Source organism: Colobus angolensis, unplaced genomic scaffold, assembly GCF_000951035.1.
Source record: "Colobus angolensis palliatus isolate OR3802 unplaced genomic scaffold, Cang.pa_1.0 Scaffold318, whole genome shotgun sequence".
Classification (NCBI taxonomy): Eukaryota; Metazoa; Chordata; class Mammalia; order Primates; family Cercopithecidae; genus Colobus; species Colobus angolensis.
Window position 1 is genome coordinate 518,249 of NW_012116466.1, and position 18,560 is coordinate 536,808.

The following is an 18,560-nucleotide window of genomic DNA, read 5'->3' on the forward strand; positions in this document are numbered from 1 at the left end:
GCACTGCAGCCTGGGTGACAATAGCAAAACTCTGTTACAAAAAAAAAAAATTTCAGGCCTTAAATGCTAGGGATGCTGTAACAAAATACCAGAGATTGGGTGGCAACTATAGACCAATATACCTCGTGAAGATAAGTGACAGAATCCTCAGCAAAGTGTTAGTAAATATGATCTAGAAATACATAAGAAGAATTATATACCACAATTAAGTGGAACCTATTCCAGGAATGTGAGACTGGTTTAATAGAAAATCAGTCAGTTTAATTTATATCATGAGGTTAAAGAAAAATCACGATTGTATAAATTGATATCAAAAAGTTATTTGAAAATTTAACACCCATTCATGACCAAACTTGGCAAACTACTAATAAAGGGAACTTCCTCATCTTAATATAGAACATCTACACTCTGGGTGCAGTGGCTTACACCTGTAATCCCAGCACTTTTGGAGGCTGAGGCAGGAAGAACCCTTGAGCTCAGGAGTTTGAGACCAGCCTGGGCACCAAAGTGGGACCCCATCTCTACAAAAAATAAAAATGTCAGCCGGGCATGGTGATGCACGCCTGTAGTCGCAGCTACTTGAGAGGTTGAGGTGGAAAGATCACTTGAGCCCAGAAGGTTGTGGCTGCATCATACTTAATGGTGAAAGATTGAATGGTTTCCCACTTAAAATCTGGGACAAGCATAGGATATCTGCTCTTACCACTCCTATTCAACTTACCAGAAGTCCTGGCCGGGCACGATGGTTCATGCCTGTAATCCAGCACTTTGGGAGGCCGAGTTGGGCGGATCACTTCAGGGTAGGAGTTCAAGACCAGCCTGACCAACATGGCAAAACCCTGTCTCTACTAAAAATACAAAAAAAAAAAAAGTTGGTGGGTGTGGTGGTAGGCACCTGTAATCCCAGCTACTCAGGATGCTGAAGCAGGGAGAATCACTTGAACCCAGGAGGTGGAGGTTGCAGTGAGCCGAGAACACACCATTGCACTCCAGCCTGGTGACAGAGACTCTGTCTCAAATTAAAAAAAAAAAAAAAGGTCCTAGCCAGTGCAATAAGGCAAGAAAAGGAAATAAATAGCATCTAAATTGGAAAGGAATAAATAAAATGATTCCTGATTACAGAGATGATTTTCTTTTCTTTTCTTTTTTGAGATGGAGTTTCCCTCTCGTTGCCCAGGCTGGAGTGCAATGGTGCGATCTCGGCTCACCACAACCTCCGCCTCCCGGGTTCAAGTGATTCTCCTGCCTCAGCCTCCCAAATAGCTGGGATTACAGGCATGCGCCACCACATCCAGCCAATTTTGTATTTTAAGTAGAGATGGGGTTTCTCCATGTTGGTCAGGCTGGTCTTGAACTCCCGACCTCAGGTGATCCGCCCACCTCAGCCTCCCGAAGTGCTGGGATTACAGGCATGAGCCACCACGCCCGGCCAGAGATGATTTTCTAAGTATAAAATCCCAAGGAATCTCTAAAGGATCTAGAAATAATGTAAGAGTTCATCATTTTTACAGGATAGATCAAAACACAGAAATCAGTATTTTTATATATTAACATTTAACACTTTGAATCAAATTTGAAAAAATTCATTTACCATTGCCATGTCTCCCTGCTCCCGGAAATGAAATTGATATAAATCTAACAAAACAAGTGCGGGACCTGTGTGTTGAAAATTATAAAAGACTGATGAGGCCGGGAGCAGCGGCTCATGTCTGTAATCCCAGCACTTTGGGAGGCCAAGGTGGGCAGATCACGAGGTCAGGAGATCGAGACCATCCTGGCTAACACAGTGAAACTCCATCTCTACTAAAAATACAAAAAATTAGCTGGGCGTCGTGGCAGGAGTGCCTGCAGTCCCAGCTGCTTGGGAGGCTGAGGCAGGAGAATGGCATGAACCCGGGAGGTGGAGCTTGCAGTGAGCCGAGATCGTGCCACTGCACTCCAGCCTGGGCAACAGAGCAAGACTCTGTCTCAAAAAAAAAAAAAGACTGATGAAATAAATCAAAGATGAACTAAGTAAATGGAAAGATGTGCCATGTTTTATGTTTTATGGATTGGAAGACCCCCCAAAAATAAAGATATCAATCCTCTCTAAATTGATAAACAGTTTTAACACAATGTTTATCAAATTCCCAGGAAGTTTTTTTTTTTTTTTTGTAGCTGTACATAAGCTTATTTTAAACTTTGTAGAGAAAGGCAAAGGAACTAGATTAAAACATTTTTTGAATAAGAAGAGTAAAATATGAAGAAACATGCCAACTGATTTTAAGACTCAATATTCAACTTCAGTCATCAAGAATGGTATTTTCAGTAGACCCAGATCAGTGGGACAGAACAGAGAACCCAGAAATAGACCTATACAAATGTCCCTAACTGATTTTTGACAAAGGTGAAAATGCAATTTCAAGAATAGCCTTCTCAACAAATGTTGGAGCAATTTGTACATCCACACACAATAACAACAACAAAAAAGAACCTGACCTAAAACTTTTATGTGAAGATTAATTAAGTCAAAATGAATCATAGATTAAAATGTAAAGTTCTACACATAATAGAAAAAGTTTTATATAAAACGTCTTTGGGGCCAAACATGGTGGCTCACACTTGTAATACCAGCACTTTGGGAGGCCAAGGCGGGCAGATCACCTGAGGTCAGGAGTTTGAGACCAGCCTGGCCAACATGGTGAAACCCCATCTCTACTAAAAATACAAAAATTAGCCGGTCCTCGTGGCACATGCCTGTTATCCTAGCTACTCAGGAGGCTGAGGCAGGAGCTTAACTTGAACCCAGGAGGCAGAGGTTGCAGTGAGCCAAGATTCCGCCACTGCACTCCAGCCTGTGAGACAGAGAGTCTCCATCTCAAACAAAAAAAAAAACTTCTTTGGGACTCAGTGGTTGACAAATCCTTCTTAGCACCAAATACAAGATCCATAAAAGAAAATGATATATTGAGCTATAGCAAGAGACATGAGCAGAAATTTCACCAGAGATAAAAAGAGATGGCAGATAGTAATATGAGAACACGTTCAACATTAAGCATTCAGGAAATGCAAATTAACACTGCCAGAAGCTGGCACTACACACACATTGAGACAGCTAAAATAGATACCAAATCGTGGTGAGGATGCAAAGGAACTGGATCGCTCAGATACTGCTAGAGGAAATGCAAAATGGTACAGACACTCAAGAAAAATGTTTGGCAATTACTTACAAAACTAAACCATTTACAAAAGACTACATATTGTATGATTCCATTTGTAGATGGGATTTTGTTATGTGCAGAGTAACCAAATACATACAGATAAAGTAGATTAGTGGTTGCCTAGGACTAAGTGTGGATGGGGAGATAAGTGTGCCATACGCTAATAGGTATGACAAAAAAAAAAAGAGCAAAACTTGGGAGTTTGGAAAAGGTTCTAAAATTTGATTATAGTGATGGTTGCACAACTCTGAATATACTAAAAGTCATTGAATTATACACTTTATTTTTTTATCTTTATTTTTTTTGACACAGGTTCTTGTTCTATTACTCAGGCTGGAGTACAGTGGTATGATCTTGACTCACTGTATCCTGTGCCTCCGGACTTAAGCGATCCTCCCACCTCAGCCTCCCATGTAGCTGGGTCTACAGGCACACGCCATCACACTCAGCTAATGTTTAAAAACATTTCTGTAGAGACAAGGTCTCACTGTATTGCCCAGGCTGGCCTCAAACTCCTAGGCTCAAGTGATGCTCCTGCCCCAGCCTCCCACCTCCCACCTGAATTGTACACTTTAAATAGATGAATTGTATGGTATATGAATTAGATCTCAATAAGGATGTTTTAAAATTTGCACAGTTCACTTCAATAGGCATTTCAAAAACAAACTACATGATTGCAAAGAGAACCCTGACTTCTCTGGCCACAGTACACCGCATAGTACAGGGATTCAGTTCTTCATTTGATAAAACTCTCTTTTAATTTATCATCATGAAATAAATTTTTTGATGTCCTCAAAATAAACACACTCTAACCATAAAATCCAACATCATACTCTCGAGCATTTATCCAGAGAAATGAAAATGGAAATTCCTATACATTATACAGGAGTGTTCACAACAGCTCTATTTGTAATAGCTTAAAATCGGAAACAGCCCAAATGTTTTAGTGGGTGAATGGTTAAGTAAAGTGTGGCCATACTATGGATTACTACTCAGCAATAAAAAGGAATGAATTATTGATACACAGAACATCCTGGGTAAATTTTAAACCATGCTGAGTGAAAAATGACAATCTCAAGTTGTGTAATGTATGATTCCATTTATCTAAAATTCTTGAAGTGACAAAATTATTGAAATGGAGAACAAATTCATGCTCTCCAGGGGTTAGGAATGGAGGGTGAGGTGGGAGAGGATAGTAATGACTTTAAAAAGGTAGTACAACTCATCTCTGTGGTTCTGGTATATTCTGTCTCTTATCCAAGGAAGTGTTTTCATGAATCTACAGTGATAGCATTATATAGAACTATACACATGTGCATACATGTGCAAATAAATGTGTGTAAAATGGTTGAACTGAACGAGCTCTGTGGATTGTACTGTTCATTTCCTGGTTTGACATTGTACTGTAGTTATATAAGTTGTTACCATTGTGGAAAAATAGGTGGAAGGATACATGGGATGGACCTCCATTATTTTTGCAACTTCCTGTGAATCTGTGATTATTTCAGAGTAGAAAGCTTAGGAATGAGAATTGGTGTAGAAAGTAGAAATATTTGTGTCCAAATTATCAGATTCCTTTCCAAAAGATTATGCCAATTTAAATTGTTATCTAAATTAGAGAGTATACCAATATCACTACATTCTCATCAGCCTTAAGTATGTCCATTATTTCGATGTATTTGTTTTGTCTGTGAATTCTTTTTAATTTTTATTTTTTTAGAATATGTATATTTTTTAATTTGAAAAAATGTTTTATTTTTATTTTTAATTTTAGATTCAGGGCATACATGTGCAGGTTTTTCACATGGGTATATTGGGTGATGATGGAGTTTGGGTTTCTAGTGAACCCATCACCCAATATTGAACATAGTGTCTGATAGGTAGTTTTTTCAATTCTTCCCCCACTCTTTCCCGCTCCTCTTTTGGAGTCCCCGGTATCTATTATTTCTGTCTTTATGTCTACCTGTACCCATTGTTTAGCTCCCATCTACAAGTGAGAGCATGTGGTATTTGATTTTCTGTTTCTCTTTTATTTCACGAAGGATAATAGCCTCTAGCTGCATCCATGTTGCTGCAAAGGACATGATTTCACTCTTATGACTGTGTGCTAATCCATGGTGTATATGTACCACATTTTCTTTATCCAGCCCATCTTTGATAGGACACTTATGTTGATTCCATGTGAACTATTGTGAATAGTCCTGCAATAAACAGACTAGTACAGGGGTCTTTTTGTTTTCCATAGGATTAACTAACTTACATTCATACCAGCAGTGTATAAGCATTCCCTTTTCTCATATCCTTGCCCGCATGTGTTGTTTTTTGACTTTTTTTGAGACAGAGTCTTGCTCTGTCACCCAGGCTAGAGAGCAATGGCACAATATCAGCTCACTGCAAGCTCTACCTCCCGGGTTCACGCCATTCTTTTGCCTCAGCCTCCTGAGTAGCTGGGACTACAGGCGCCCGCCACCAACCTGGCTAATTTTTTTGTATTTTTAGTAGAGACGGGTTTTACCGTGTTAGCTAGGATGGTTTCGATCTCCTGACCTCGTGATGTGCCCGCCTGGGCCTCCCAAAGTGTTGGGATTACAGGCCTGAGCCATCGCGCCCGGCCTATTTATTGACTTTTTAGTAATAGCCATTCTGACTGGTGTGAGATGGCATCTCATTGTGATTTTAATTTGCACTTCTCTGATAATTAGTGATGCTGAGCATTTTTTCAAGTTTCTTGGTACTTGTGTGCCTTATTTTGATCGTGTACTTTGCCCACTTTTTAATGTAATTCTTTTTTTTTCTTGTTGATTTAATTAAGTTTCTTACAGATTCTGTATATTAGTCCTTTGTTGGATGCGTAGTTTGCAAATATTTTTTCCGATTCTGTAGGTTGTCTATTTACTTTGTTGGTTGTTGTTTTTGCTGTGTAGAGCTTTACCATTGTTCAATTTTTGATTCTGTTGCAATTACTTTTGAGGTCTCAGTCATAAATTATTTGCCTAAGCCAATGTCCAAAAGAGTTTTTCTTATATTTTCTCCTAGAGTTTTTATAGTTTGAGGTATTACATTTCAGTCTTTAATACGTCTTGAGTTAATTTTTGTATCTGGTAAGAGGTAGGCGTTCAGTTTTACTCTTCTGCAAATGGCTAGCTAGTTTTCTCAGCACCATTTATTGAATAGAATATCCTTTCCCCATTATTTATTTTTGTTGACTTGGTCGAAGACCAGTTGATTGTATGTGTGTGGCTTTATTTCTGGGTTTTCTATTGTATTCCATTATGTATATATATATTTTTTAACCTGTACCATGCTGTTTTGGTTATTATAACCTTGTAGTATAGTTTGAAGTCAAGTAATGGGATGCTTCTGGCTTTCTTCTTTTTGCTTAGGATTGCTTTGGCTATTCATTCTCTTTTTTGGTTCCATATGAATTTTAGAATTTTTTTTTAATTCTGTGAAAAATGATGTTTGTAATTTGTTAGGAATTGTATCGAATCTGTAGATTGCTTTGGGCAGTATGATCTACTCTTATGTTGACCAACTGTTTCTCATACTGAGGATATATAAGCTAGCCAAAATATGATACATGATTTATATGCCATAATTTGTTTGATGTATATATAAATAAAACTATTCAGAAGAAATTGGCTTTATATGTTTTAGGGAGACATAAGACATCAATCAGTGCATGTAAGGTATATATTGGTTTGGTCTAGAAAGGCAGGACAGCTGGAAGTGGAGGGCTTCCTGGTCATAGGTAGAGTCAGAAATTTTTTTGATTGGCAGTGGTTGAAAGAGTTAAGTTATTATCTTGGAATCAATGGAAAGGAGTGTCTGGATTAAGATAAGGGGTTCTGGAGACCAAGGTTCTTATTATTCTGTAGATGAAGCCTGCAGGCAGCAGGCTTCAGTGAGAAGTTATGCTAAATGCCTCTATCAGACCGAAAAAGGTGCCAGACTCCTTTTTTTTTTTTTTGAGACCTTGTGATCCGCCCGTCTCGGCCTCCCAAAGTGCTGGGATTACAGGCTTGAGCCACCGCGCCCGGCCAAGGTGCCAGACTCTTGATCTCTCCTGGGTCCGGAGAAGACCTGGAAAGAGAAGGGACTTCTCTATAGTATGTAGATTTTCTCCACATGAGACAACTTTTTAGGGCCATTTCAAAATATGTCAAAAGGTCAGGTGCAGTAGCTCACACCTATAATCCCAGCACTTTGGGAGGCTGAGGCAGGCAGATCATGAGGTCAGCAGATCGAGACCATCCTGGCTAACATGGTGAAATCCCGTCTCTACTAAAAATACAAAAAAGTAGCCGGATGTGGTGGTGGGCGCCTATAGTCCCAGCTACTTGGGAGGCTGAGGCAGGAGAATGGCGTGAACCCAGGAGGCGGAGCTTACAGTGAGCCAAGATTGGGCCACTGCACTCCAGCCTGGGTGATAGAGCGAGACTCTGTCTCAAAAAAAAAAAAATCAGAAAATGTATTTGGGGATATTGGGGATAAAATACTTCAACTTCTTTTGGGGCCTCTTATCTGTTACGTGTGCTATACTAGAGTCAGATTGGAATTTGATATCTTATTGTTACAAAGTCTGTTTTGTCACTCTTTAGATCTCCGTTTTAATGTTAATACTGGTCAGTTGTATCTGAATTCCAGAGGAAGGAGAATATAATGAGACATGTCCTTCCACCGTGGCCTGGTTTTTCAGGTTTACTTGGCCCCAGAAGAGGGATTTATTCAGTTGGCTGGGGGGCTTAGAATTTCATTTTTGGTTTACTTGTATAAAACTCACTTCAGTTTGGATCCTTGCTGTTAAATAAAATTTTTAAAAAATCATTTCTGGATGGGAAGGGGAAACAAAATCTGCATAGAATGTTTATTTCTCGATCTGCAGGTTATAAACAACTTGTGAAATGAGTGATTTGGAAGATGACGAGACACCCCAGCTTTCTGCCCACGCCTTAGCAGCTCTCCAGGAATTTTATGCTGAGCAAAAACAACAAATTGACCTAGGCGAGGATGATAAATATAACATTGGAATAATAGAAGAGAATTGGGTAAGTAAATGGCATTTCACAGCCATCGGGAAGTATTGATATGAAACCTGCTCTGTGCATTAGTTCAGTGTTTGTCTCACCTAAAACCGGAATCTCTGTCACCTGTCGTTTGGGATCTGAACTTCTCTATGGGGAGCTAAGACAGAAAGCAGTTAGTGAACATTTTAGAACAGTGTAACAGCTTTTCTTGAACAGCTGTTCTTGATTCTGACTATCAGGCTGGTTGGTGATCATAAGATGGGGTTTTTCAGATAAGGAGATAATGATGCAGGATTTTTCTGCTTGGTCACTTTGCAAGCTGGGGACCCTCGGCTGGCAATACCCCACCCAGGCCTTGCTCGGCCATGCTGGTGTGCCCAAGCTTGGCTGTGTTATAGCTCGTACCTACGTTCAGCGGTTCCCAAGCTCTTGTACTACTTCCAGGAAGAATGAGGATATGAGGGACACTGGAGAGTGAAGAGGGTGGGGAAGAATTTTAATGAATGATGAAAACTGCTTTCAGCAGAGATGGGACACAGGGTTGGGGATGGTTACGCCTTGTGGTTGGGTCTGGGGCCTTTATGGACTCAGAATGGGGCCTGTGTGCTGATTGGTTTGTGAGTATGCGAAAAAGGTGAAGGTGAAGGCACCACTCAAAGGTGGGCACAACAGTGTAGAAAAAGCAAGTAGGAAAGGGGAAGTGTATGTAAAATAGGTAAAGGGTGGAGAACAGTCAGAAGAAAGTGTGCAAACGGGAAGGCAAGTTCTCAGTCCGATCCAAGGATTTAACTTGTAGCTTGGCTTTCAGGCTTTAAACTGTCTTTGTCTTGGAGGTGGGGTTTTTACTGGGGACCCACCCCATCTGCCTAGGCATTTGTATGCCTCTGTCAATAATACCTTATTATGTCCAACACAAAATTCTGCTTCATTTTTGGATACAGATACACCTAGTGGTTTTTATGGACCCCAGAAATCCTGGTGGAAAGAGAAAATATTATCATTGCTGGAAATTGGGGAATTAAACATGTATTGAAAAATTGATGAGAAGCTGGGATTATACACATACTACCACATGCAACTATAGCCTAGAATTCTATACCCAGCTACACTATTACTTGTGTGAAGATAAAATATTTTAGATATGTGAAGTCTCATTTACATTTCCCTCTTGTGTACTTCTCAAGAGCTGCAGGAGGGTTTGCTGCAGGTGAGAAGAAAGAAGACTTGAGCTGAATAGGAAATCTGATGCATATAGCAGGAGAGGGAATTCCCAGGATTATGGTGACACAGAATGTCCCAGTGTAACAGTTGTGCTGCAAGTCTGGAGAGCAGCCATTCTAGGTTGTAGTAGGAGGATGGTGTGTTCCAGGACAGAGATCTTCAGGGGAAAAAATAAGGGTGATAGGATATCCAATATGTAGAAAATTGTATTGAAAGGCCAATAGAGGATATTAGAAGAATTAGGGATGAATACAAACTAACCAAGCAAATGAAATAGTCATGCCTTTACTTACTCTAAGAAAAACAAAAAGGAATTCTACTGAAAAGAAATGCTATTATAGTATACCACTTGGCTCAATAATGAACACTGACACTTAATGCTAACTAATCAAAACTTGCTTTAAAACTACATTGGGGCTGGGCACAGTGGCTCACGCCTGTAATTCCACCAATTTAGGAGGCCTAGCGGGGTAGATCTCCTGAGGTCAGGAGTTTGAGACCCTCCTGGCCAACATGGCAAATCCCATGTCTACTCAAAATACAAAAATTAACCAGGTATGGGGGTGTGTGCCTGTAGTCCCAGCTACTTGGGAGGCTGAGGTGGGAGAATCACTTGAGCCTGGGAAGCAGAGGTTGCAGTGAGCCGAGATTGTGCCACTGCATTCCAGCCTGGGCGACAGAATGAGACTCTGGCTCAAAAAATAAATAAATAAATAAATACCATATTGGGAGGGTGAAGGAAAGGCAAATGATGTGTATGAGAGGGCAAAATCCTCATCTATCATAATAAATACATAGTGTATATATGATGGATTATCAAGGAATAGCATTTAAAACATAGTATTTAGAGATGTGGGGATAGATGATCAGAGAAAGAGCCAAGAGTTGAAAATGGTTGCTTTTGTGGAGTGAGGCTCAATGGCAGGGGGTCATGGGATACAAGACTATTGTTTTTCTTTATAAGCCTAGTAGTGCTTGTGACTTTTAAAGCCACATTCATGTAACATATTAAGAGCAGGATTCTCCTCAGTTGGACAGGCAAAAAGACGCTTCTGGAAGGAACATCATGATGACTGCCCAAGGGGAGTCCTAAGTCCAGTTCAAGCTTATATTGGTTGATGATGCTGGTACTGGAAAAACTACATTTTTGAAATGTCAGTTGGTGAATTTGAGACGTACGTAGCTACCTTGGGTATTGAGGTTCATTGCCTTGTGTTGCACACCAACAGAGGACCCATTCTTTGTATGGGATACGGTTGGCCGGAAGAAATTTGGTGGAGTGAGAGATGGCTACTACATCCTAGCCCAGCATGCCATTATAATGTTTGATGTGACATCAAGAGTCACTTACAAGAATGTGCCGAGATCCTCTGGTGGCTCACGCCTGTAATCCTGGCACTTTGGGAGGCCGAGGCGGGCGGAACACCTGAGGTCAGGAGCTTAAGACCAGCCTGACCAACATGGTGAAACCCCGTCTCTACAAAAATACAAAACTTAGCTAGGCGTGGTGGCATGTGCCTGTAATCCCAGCTACTTGGGAGGCTGAGGCAGAAGAATCTCTTGAACCCGGGAGGCGGAAGTTGCAATGAGCTGAGATCGTGCCGTTGCACTCCAGCCTGGGTGACAGAGACACACTCCATCTCAAAAAAAAAAAAAAAAAAGAATGTGCCTGACTGGCACAGAGATCTGGTATGAGTATGTGAAAACATCCCCATTGTGTTGACAGCAACTGAGTGGGTATAAAGGACAGGAAAGTGAAGGCAAAATCTGTTCTCTTCCACCAAAAGAAGAATCTTCAGTACTATGACATTTCTGCCAAAAGTTACTACAACTTTGAAAAGCTCTTCCTCTGGCTTGCTAGGAAGTTCACTGGAGACCCTAACTTGGAGTTTGTTGCCATACCTGCCCTTGCCCCATCAGCGGCTGTCATGGACTGAGCATCAGTGCAACATGAGCACGATTTAGACAGAGGTTGTTCAGAGATCATCATCTCCCTGATGAGGATGATAACCTGTGAGAATGAAGCTGGAGCCCAGCATCAGAAGTCTAGTTTTATTTGTCATGTAATATCAGTGGTACAACATGTGTGCCCATTTATTATCTAGATAAGTGGAACGTGTGCTTCATCTGTGAGATGCTGGAGATGAATGGGCTTCAAAGTGAATGTCACAGTTTTAAAAATACCTAAATTGTTTGGACTTGCATATTTAGCTGTTTTGGAATGCAGATGATTCCTTCTTGAGTTTCAAATACAAGGCTGCTACAGTCACATCACAGTGCTCAGTGGTGAAATCTTGTTTGTTACTGTCATTCTTATTCCTTTTCATTTAGAATCAGAATAAGGTTGTATTTCAAATATCTTTTAAAAAGGAGGGGGACTCTTTATCTTTATGGAATGATATGAGGAGAGCCAAAATCTATCATTGTGCCCTGATGGTGTTGGAGTGAGGAAGAAGGGCAGTGCAGTAGTCACCCAGCAGACAACTCTTACCACTTATAGTGCATGATAGCAGATACTGTCTGCCACCTCCCAAATCAAGTGAACTCAAAATCCTTCCATTTTCTGTATGCTAGGGGCTTTCTTCCAGCTGTCCTTTGCAGAGGTAGAGGTCAGAGCTAGGCATTTTTCCAGTAGATAAGAATGGATAGACATGGCCAGGCGCAGTGGCTCATGCCTCTAATCCCAGCACTTTGGGAAGCTGAGGCGGGTGGATCACGAGGTAAGGAGTTTGAGACCAGCCTGACCAACATGGTGAAACCCCGTCTTTACTAAAAATACAAAAAATAGCTGGGCATGGTGGCGTGGACCTGTAATCCCAGCTACTTGGGAGGCTGAGGCAGGAGAATCACTTGAACCCGGGAAGCGGAGGTTGCAGTGAGCTGACATTGTGCCATTGCACTTCAGCCTGGGTAACACGAGCGAGACTCCATCTAAAAAAAAAAAAGAATGGATAGACAAATGTAGGTATGAATTAATACACATACCCACATGTATATGTACATTTTGTCTTTGGAAATATTTTAAACCTGGACTTACGAATAAATATTTAGTAAATAGCATGCAGACATCCAGATGGGAAATATTTGAAGCAATTCTCTTTTTCATTATGTTCAGTAAATATTTATTGGTTTAAAGATGTGTTATTGGCCGGGCGCGGTGGCTCAAGCCTGTAATCCCAGCACTTTGGGAGGCCGAGACGGGCAGATCACGAGGTCAGGAGATCGAGACCATCCTGGCTAACACAGTGAAACCCCGTCTCTACTAAAAAATACAAAAAACTAGCCGGGCGAGGCGGCGGGCGCCTGTAGTCCCAGCTACTTGGGAGGCTAAGGCAGGAGAATGGCTTAAACCCGGGAGGCGGAGCTTGCAGTGAGCTGAGATCCGGCCACTGCACTCCAGCGCGGGCGACAGAGGGAGACTCCGTCTCAAAAAAAATAAATAAATAAAAATAAAGATGTGTTATTAATGTTTTCATTCATACCACTTGCCACTTTGAATTGTACCTTGTTTTAATTGTTATAGTCATTTTGAATGCCATCTTGTTTTATTTTTATTTTTTTTCAAGACAGAGTCTCGCTCTGTCACCCAGGCTGGAGTGCAGTGGCACAATCTCAGCTCACTGCAACCTCCGCCTCCCGGGTTCACGCAGTTCTCTGTCTCACCTACCCAAGTAGCTGGGATTACAGGCACCCGCCACCAAGCCCAGCCAATTTTTGTATTTTTAGTAGAGATAGGGTTTCACCATCTTGACCAGGCTGGTCTTGAACTCCTGACCTCGTGATCCACCCACCTCAGCTTCCCAAAGTGCTGAGATTACAGGTGTAAGCCACTGTGCCTAGCCCACCACCTTGTTTTGAGTGTTTTAGAACCATTCCATATTAGTAAGACCATCCAGATAAACCTTTTAAAAGTCCAATAATAGACAAGCAGAGAACCAAATCATGAGTGAACTCCCATTCACAGTTGCTACAAAGAGAAGAAAATACCTAGAAATATAACTTACAAGGGACGTGAAGGACCTCTTCAAGGAGAGCTACAAACCACTGCTCAAGAAAATAAGAGAGGGCATAAACAAATGGAGAAAAATTCCATGCCTTTGGGTAGGAAGAATCAATATTGTGAAAATGGCCATACTGCCCAAAGTAATTTATAGATTCAATGCTATTTCCATCAAGCTACCATTGACTTTCTTTGCAGAATTAGAAAAACTTACTTTAAATTTCATATGGAAAGAAAAAAGAGCCCGTATAGCCAAGACAATCCTAAGCAAAAGAACAAAGCTGGAGGCATCACACTACCTGACTTCAAACTATACTACAAGGCTAGTAACCAAAACAGCATGGCACTGGTGCCAAAACAGATATATAGACCAATGGAACAGAACAGAGATCTCAGAAATAATACCACACATCTACAACCATCTGGTCTTTGACAAACCTGACAAAAACAAGCAATGGGGAAAGGATTCCCTGTTTAATAAATGGTGCTGGGAAAACTGGCTAGCTATATGCAGAAAAGAGAAACTGGGCGCCTTCATTATACCTTATACAAAAATTAACTGAAGATGGATTAAAGATTTAAATATAAAACCCCAAATCATAAAAATCCTAGAAGAAAACCTAGACCATACCATTCAGGACATAGGCATGGGCAAAGATTTCATGACTAAAACACCAAAAGCAATGGCAACAAAAGCCAAAATTGATAAATGGGATCTAATTAAAATGAAAGAGCTTCTTCACAGCAAAAGAAACTACCATCAGAGTGAACAGGCAGCCTACAGAATGGGAGAAAATTTTTGCAATCTACTCATCTGACAAAGGTCTAATGTCCAGAATCTATAAGGAACATAAACAAATTTACAAGAAAAAAACCAGCCCCATCAAAAAGTGGGTGAAGGATATGAACAGACACTTCTCAAAAGAAAAGAAGACATTTATGTGACCAATAAACATATGAACAAAAGCTCAATATCACTGGTCATTAGAGAAATGCAAATCAAAACCACAATGAGATACCATCTCACTCCAGTTAGAATGGTGATTATTAAAAAGTGAGGAAACAATGGATGCTGGCACGGCCGTGGAGAAATAGGAATGCTTTTACACTGTTGGTGGGATTGTAAATTAGTTCAACCATTGTAGAAAACAGTGTGGCGATTCCTCAAGGCTCTAGAACCAGAAATATGATTTGACTTATTACTGGGTATATACCCAAAGGATTATAAGTCATTCTGCTATAAAGACACATGCACACATATGTTTATTGCAGCACTGTCTACAGCAGCAAAGACTTGGAACCAACCCAAATGCCCATCAGTGATAGACTGGATAAAGAATATGTGGCACATATACACCATGGAATACTATGCAGCCATGAAAAAGGATGAGTTCATGTCCTTTGCAGGGATATGGAGGAAACTAGAAGCCATAATTCTCAGCAAGCTAACACAGGGATAGAAAACCAAGCACCACTTGTTCTCACTCATAAGTGGGAACTGAACAATGAGAATACATGGCATGGACAAAGGGAGGGGAACACCACACACCGGGGCCTGTCAGGGGTAGGGGTCAAGGGAAGGGAGAGCATTAGGACAAATAACTAATGCATGTGGGGCTTAAAACCTACATGACGGGTTGATTGGTGCCCCAAACCACCATGGCATGTGTATACCTATGCAACAAACTTGCACGTAGTAAAATAAAAATACAAAAAACAAACAAAAAAACACACAACATCAAGTGTAGTATAACAATAAATAAAACACTGCCCTTGCTCTCAAGCAAACTATTCTAAGACAAAAGTGATGATTGGAGCAAAATGGGGAGCAAAATGCAAGGACACCTCCCCAGACTTTTGAGGTGGAGGGGAAGTCAAGGAAACCCACTCAGAGAAAGTGACAGATGTGAACTGAGTCCTGATGTATCCTAGATTCGGAAAAAAAAATTCAATCCTTATAATCCATACACAGAATTAAAGTCAAGGTGGATTAAAGAGCTAAACATAAAAATAATAAAAGTATTAGGCCAGGCACATTGACTCACGCTTGTAATCCCAGCACTTCGGGAGGCCGAGGCAGTCAGATCACTTGAGATCAGGAGTTTGAGACCAGCCTGGTTAACATGGTGAAACCTCATCTCTACTAAAAATACAAAAATTAGCTGGGTGTGGTGGTGCACACCTGTAATCCCAGCTACTTAGGAGGCTGAGGCAGGAGAATTGCTTGAATCCAGGAGATAGAGGTGGCAGTGAGCTGAGATTGCATCACTGCACTCCAGCCTGGCGACACAGCAAGACTCCATCTCAAAAAAATAATAATAATAAAGTAATTACAATGTTAAAAAACAACAAAGAAACAAAGGATGCTATTGACAGAAACTTCAGTAAATTTCTGGAAGAAGGAAAGAAAGTGGTTGTAAGATGGTCTGTGGAAGAGCAGAGAAAACTACCAGCCTCTCTGGGAACTGGAGCAAAGATGAGAGTCTGTCTTCCAGAGAAGAAGCAGAGACTCTGGGTTCCAAACTCAGAGCCTGTGAACGTAAGTGGTAAAAGTGGCTCATGGGCCCATTTCTGCGTGATTAATTAAAGGATGGCCTGCTGACATCTTTGGACCAGTTGCTCTCTTCCCCTTCTTATCATATCCAGAAGGCATACATAGCATCGGTGGTACCCACCTCCAGGCTGAATCCCTGAGGATTTTTCACTAAACAAACTGGAGAATCTGCTTTGGGATGCCCTAATTTGGGTAGGAAAGCCAGAAAGAGACACAGAATAGAATCTAAGATAACTCCAGAGCTCCACCATAGCACAGAAAGAAGAAAAAAGTCAGCTCCATTCAGGAAGGAAGTACACAAAAGTCCTCCATACTCTGAGTAAAGCTCTCCTTATTTAAGCAGATCTCAGTTTTGTTGAGATATAATTCACGTACCGTAAATTCACCTTTTAAAAGTATAGAAGTCAATGGTTTTGTTTGTTTGTTTGTTTGTTTGTTTTTGAGATGGAGTCTCACTCTGTCTCCCAGGCTGGAGTGCAATGGTGCAATCTTGGCTGACTGCAAGTAATCCGCCTCCCGGGTTCAAGCAATTCTCCTGCCTCAGTCTCCCGAGTAGTTGGGATTACAGGAACGTGCTGCCATGCCCGGCTAATATTTTGTATTTTTAGTAGAAGCAGGGTTTCACCTTGTTGACTAGGCTGGCTGGAACTCCTGGTCTCAGGTGATCCACCCGCCTTGGCCTCCCAGAGTGCTGGGATTACAAGTGTGAGTCACCACACCTGGCAAGTCAATGGTTTTTAGTAAATTCACAGGTAGGTCCAACTATCACCACAGTCAATTTTGGAACATTTTCATTGCCTCTGAAAGAAACCCTATGTACTTCAGCTGTCACCTCCTAATTCCCCAATCCTCCCAACGCCTGGCAACCACTAATCCACTTTCTGCCTCTGTAGACTTGCTACTTTGGACATTTCATATAAATGGAATCACACAGTATGTGGCCTTTTGTGTCTGATTTCTTTCGTTCAGTGTAATGTTTCCAAGGCTCAGCCATGTAGCATATATCAGTACCCTGTTCCTTTTTATGGCCAAGTAGTATTTCATTGTATGGATGTACCACGTATTTTCTGTCCATCCATCAGCTGATGGGCATTTGAGTTGTTTCCACACAGGGCAGATTTTTAAAGCAGAGAACCCCCAGTTGGCATGTCCCATGCAACTAGCTGCCCCCAGCCTGCCATTCAGGGAAGAGAGAGGCCTGTTGGAGAAACAGGTTTGTATGATTGCAAAGGAAAACCACGCTACTTCTTCCATTAAACTCCTGCTTAATTTATAACTATTAATAGATAATTAAAGATCACTAAAATTTTTTTTAAATCATCAATCAGCATGAAACAGAAGGAGCAAGATGAAAAACAAACTTGCTCCCAAGGAAAAAACAAGTAATTCAGGAAACATGCATAAGGTAAGATGAGGCTGTGGGCAAGGAGCACAGTCTGGATTTTGCTGATTGTATTCTCTGGTGTTAGTGAAGTCATTCTTCTGTCCTCTGGGTTTGTAATTCTTTTCATTGCTAGTTGAACCTAGAAGCTTAATTAGATTCAAGTTCTATTTTATTTTTTTGGCAAAACTCATACGAAGGTAGGGTTATGTTCTATCAGGAAAAACACTGGTTGTCTCCTTTTGTGGTGTTAATAGCCATTGATACTCAATGCCCGGATTCCATTCATTCATTAAGGGCTTGTATTAATTTAAAGTAATTTCAAAGAAAAATTAATTTTCAAAAGAAAAAAATTTTAAAAATATCTGTCCACCGGTATAGTAGATATAAATTAAAAAAACAAAGCTTATGCCAGTTCTAAAATGTTATCAACCTATTTCTCTGTTACAGCAGTTGAGCCAGTTTTGGTATAGTCAGGAAACTGCTCTGCGACTTGCACAGGAGGCAATTGCAGCTGTAGGAGAAGATGGCAGGTGAGATTCAAATTTTGTTTCTCTTTTTGGCTTCTAATCTAATGGAATATTTTGAATGTCCTTCCTGGATGACAGATGGTTTGTAAGAAGTCTGAACTATAATCTGCAAATATTGTAGATCATGGTTTGCAGCACGTGACACATTAAGACCTGCTTCAACACTGAGTTTAGAGACCCACTCAGAAACCTATTCATTGAGGAATGTCTTATCTCTTTTCCTTTTAACATTTTCTAACCTGTTTCTTATCCGTATAGAGTTCAGTTCAAAAGAGAAAATCTTAATGTTTGACCATTTTGAAGTTTTAAGAATATAGGTTTTCTTTTTCGTTCATTTGGTATGTATGTATGTATTTATTTATTATTTATCTTGAGATGGAGTCTCGCTCTGACAACCAGGCTGGAGTGCAGTGGTGCGTTCTCGGTTCACTGCAACCTCCACTTCCCCGATTCAAGCGATCTCTTGCCTCAGCCTCCAAGCAGCTGGGACTACAGGCGCCCGCCACCACACCCAGCTAATTTTTGTATTTTTAGTAGAGACGGGGTTTCACCATATTGACCAGGCTGGTCTTGAACTCCTGACCTTGTGATCCACTTGCCTCGGCCTCCCAAAGTGCTGAGATTACAGGCATGAGCCTCCACGCCCA

The 18,560-nt window shown here is 40.9% G+C and overlaps 1 protein-coding gene and 1 pseudogene across 2 annotated transcripts in view; both read left to right on the forward strand.

Moving 5' to 3' along the window:
- Positions 1 to 18,560, forward strand: part of N6AMT2 (N-6 adenine-specific DNA methyltransferase 2 (putative)) — a 41,670-nt gene that overhangs the window by 9,133 nt on the left and 13,977 nt on the right. For both annotated transcript variants that reach the window (XM_011951331.1, XM_011951332.1), the window contains exons 2-3: positions 8,086 to 8,248; positions 17,834 to 17,916. In XM_011951331.1, the coding sequence (XP_011806721.1) occupies positions 8,105 to 8,248; positions 17,834 to 17,916 (227 nt within the window). In that variant the 5' untranslated portion in view covers positions 8,086 to 8,104. The remainder of the gene's footprint in view (positions 1 to 8,085; positions 8,249 to 17,833; positions 17,917 to 18,560) is intronic.
- On the forward strand, positions 10,518 to 11,465 carry LOC105518360 (annotated as a pseudogene).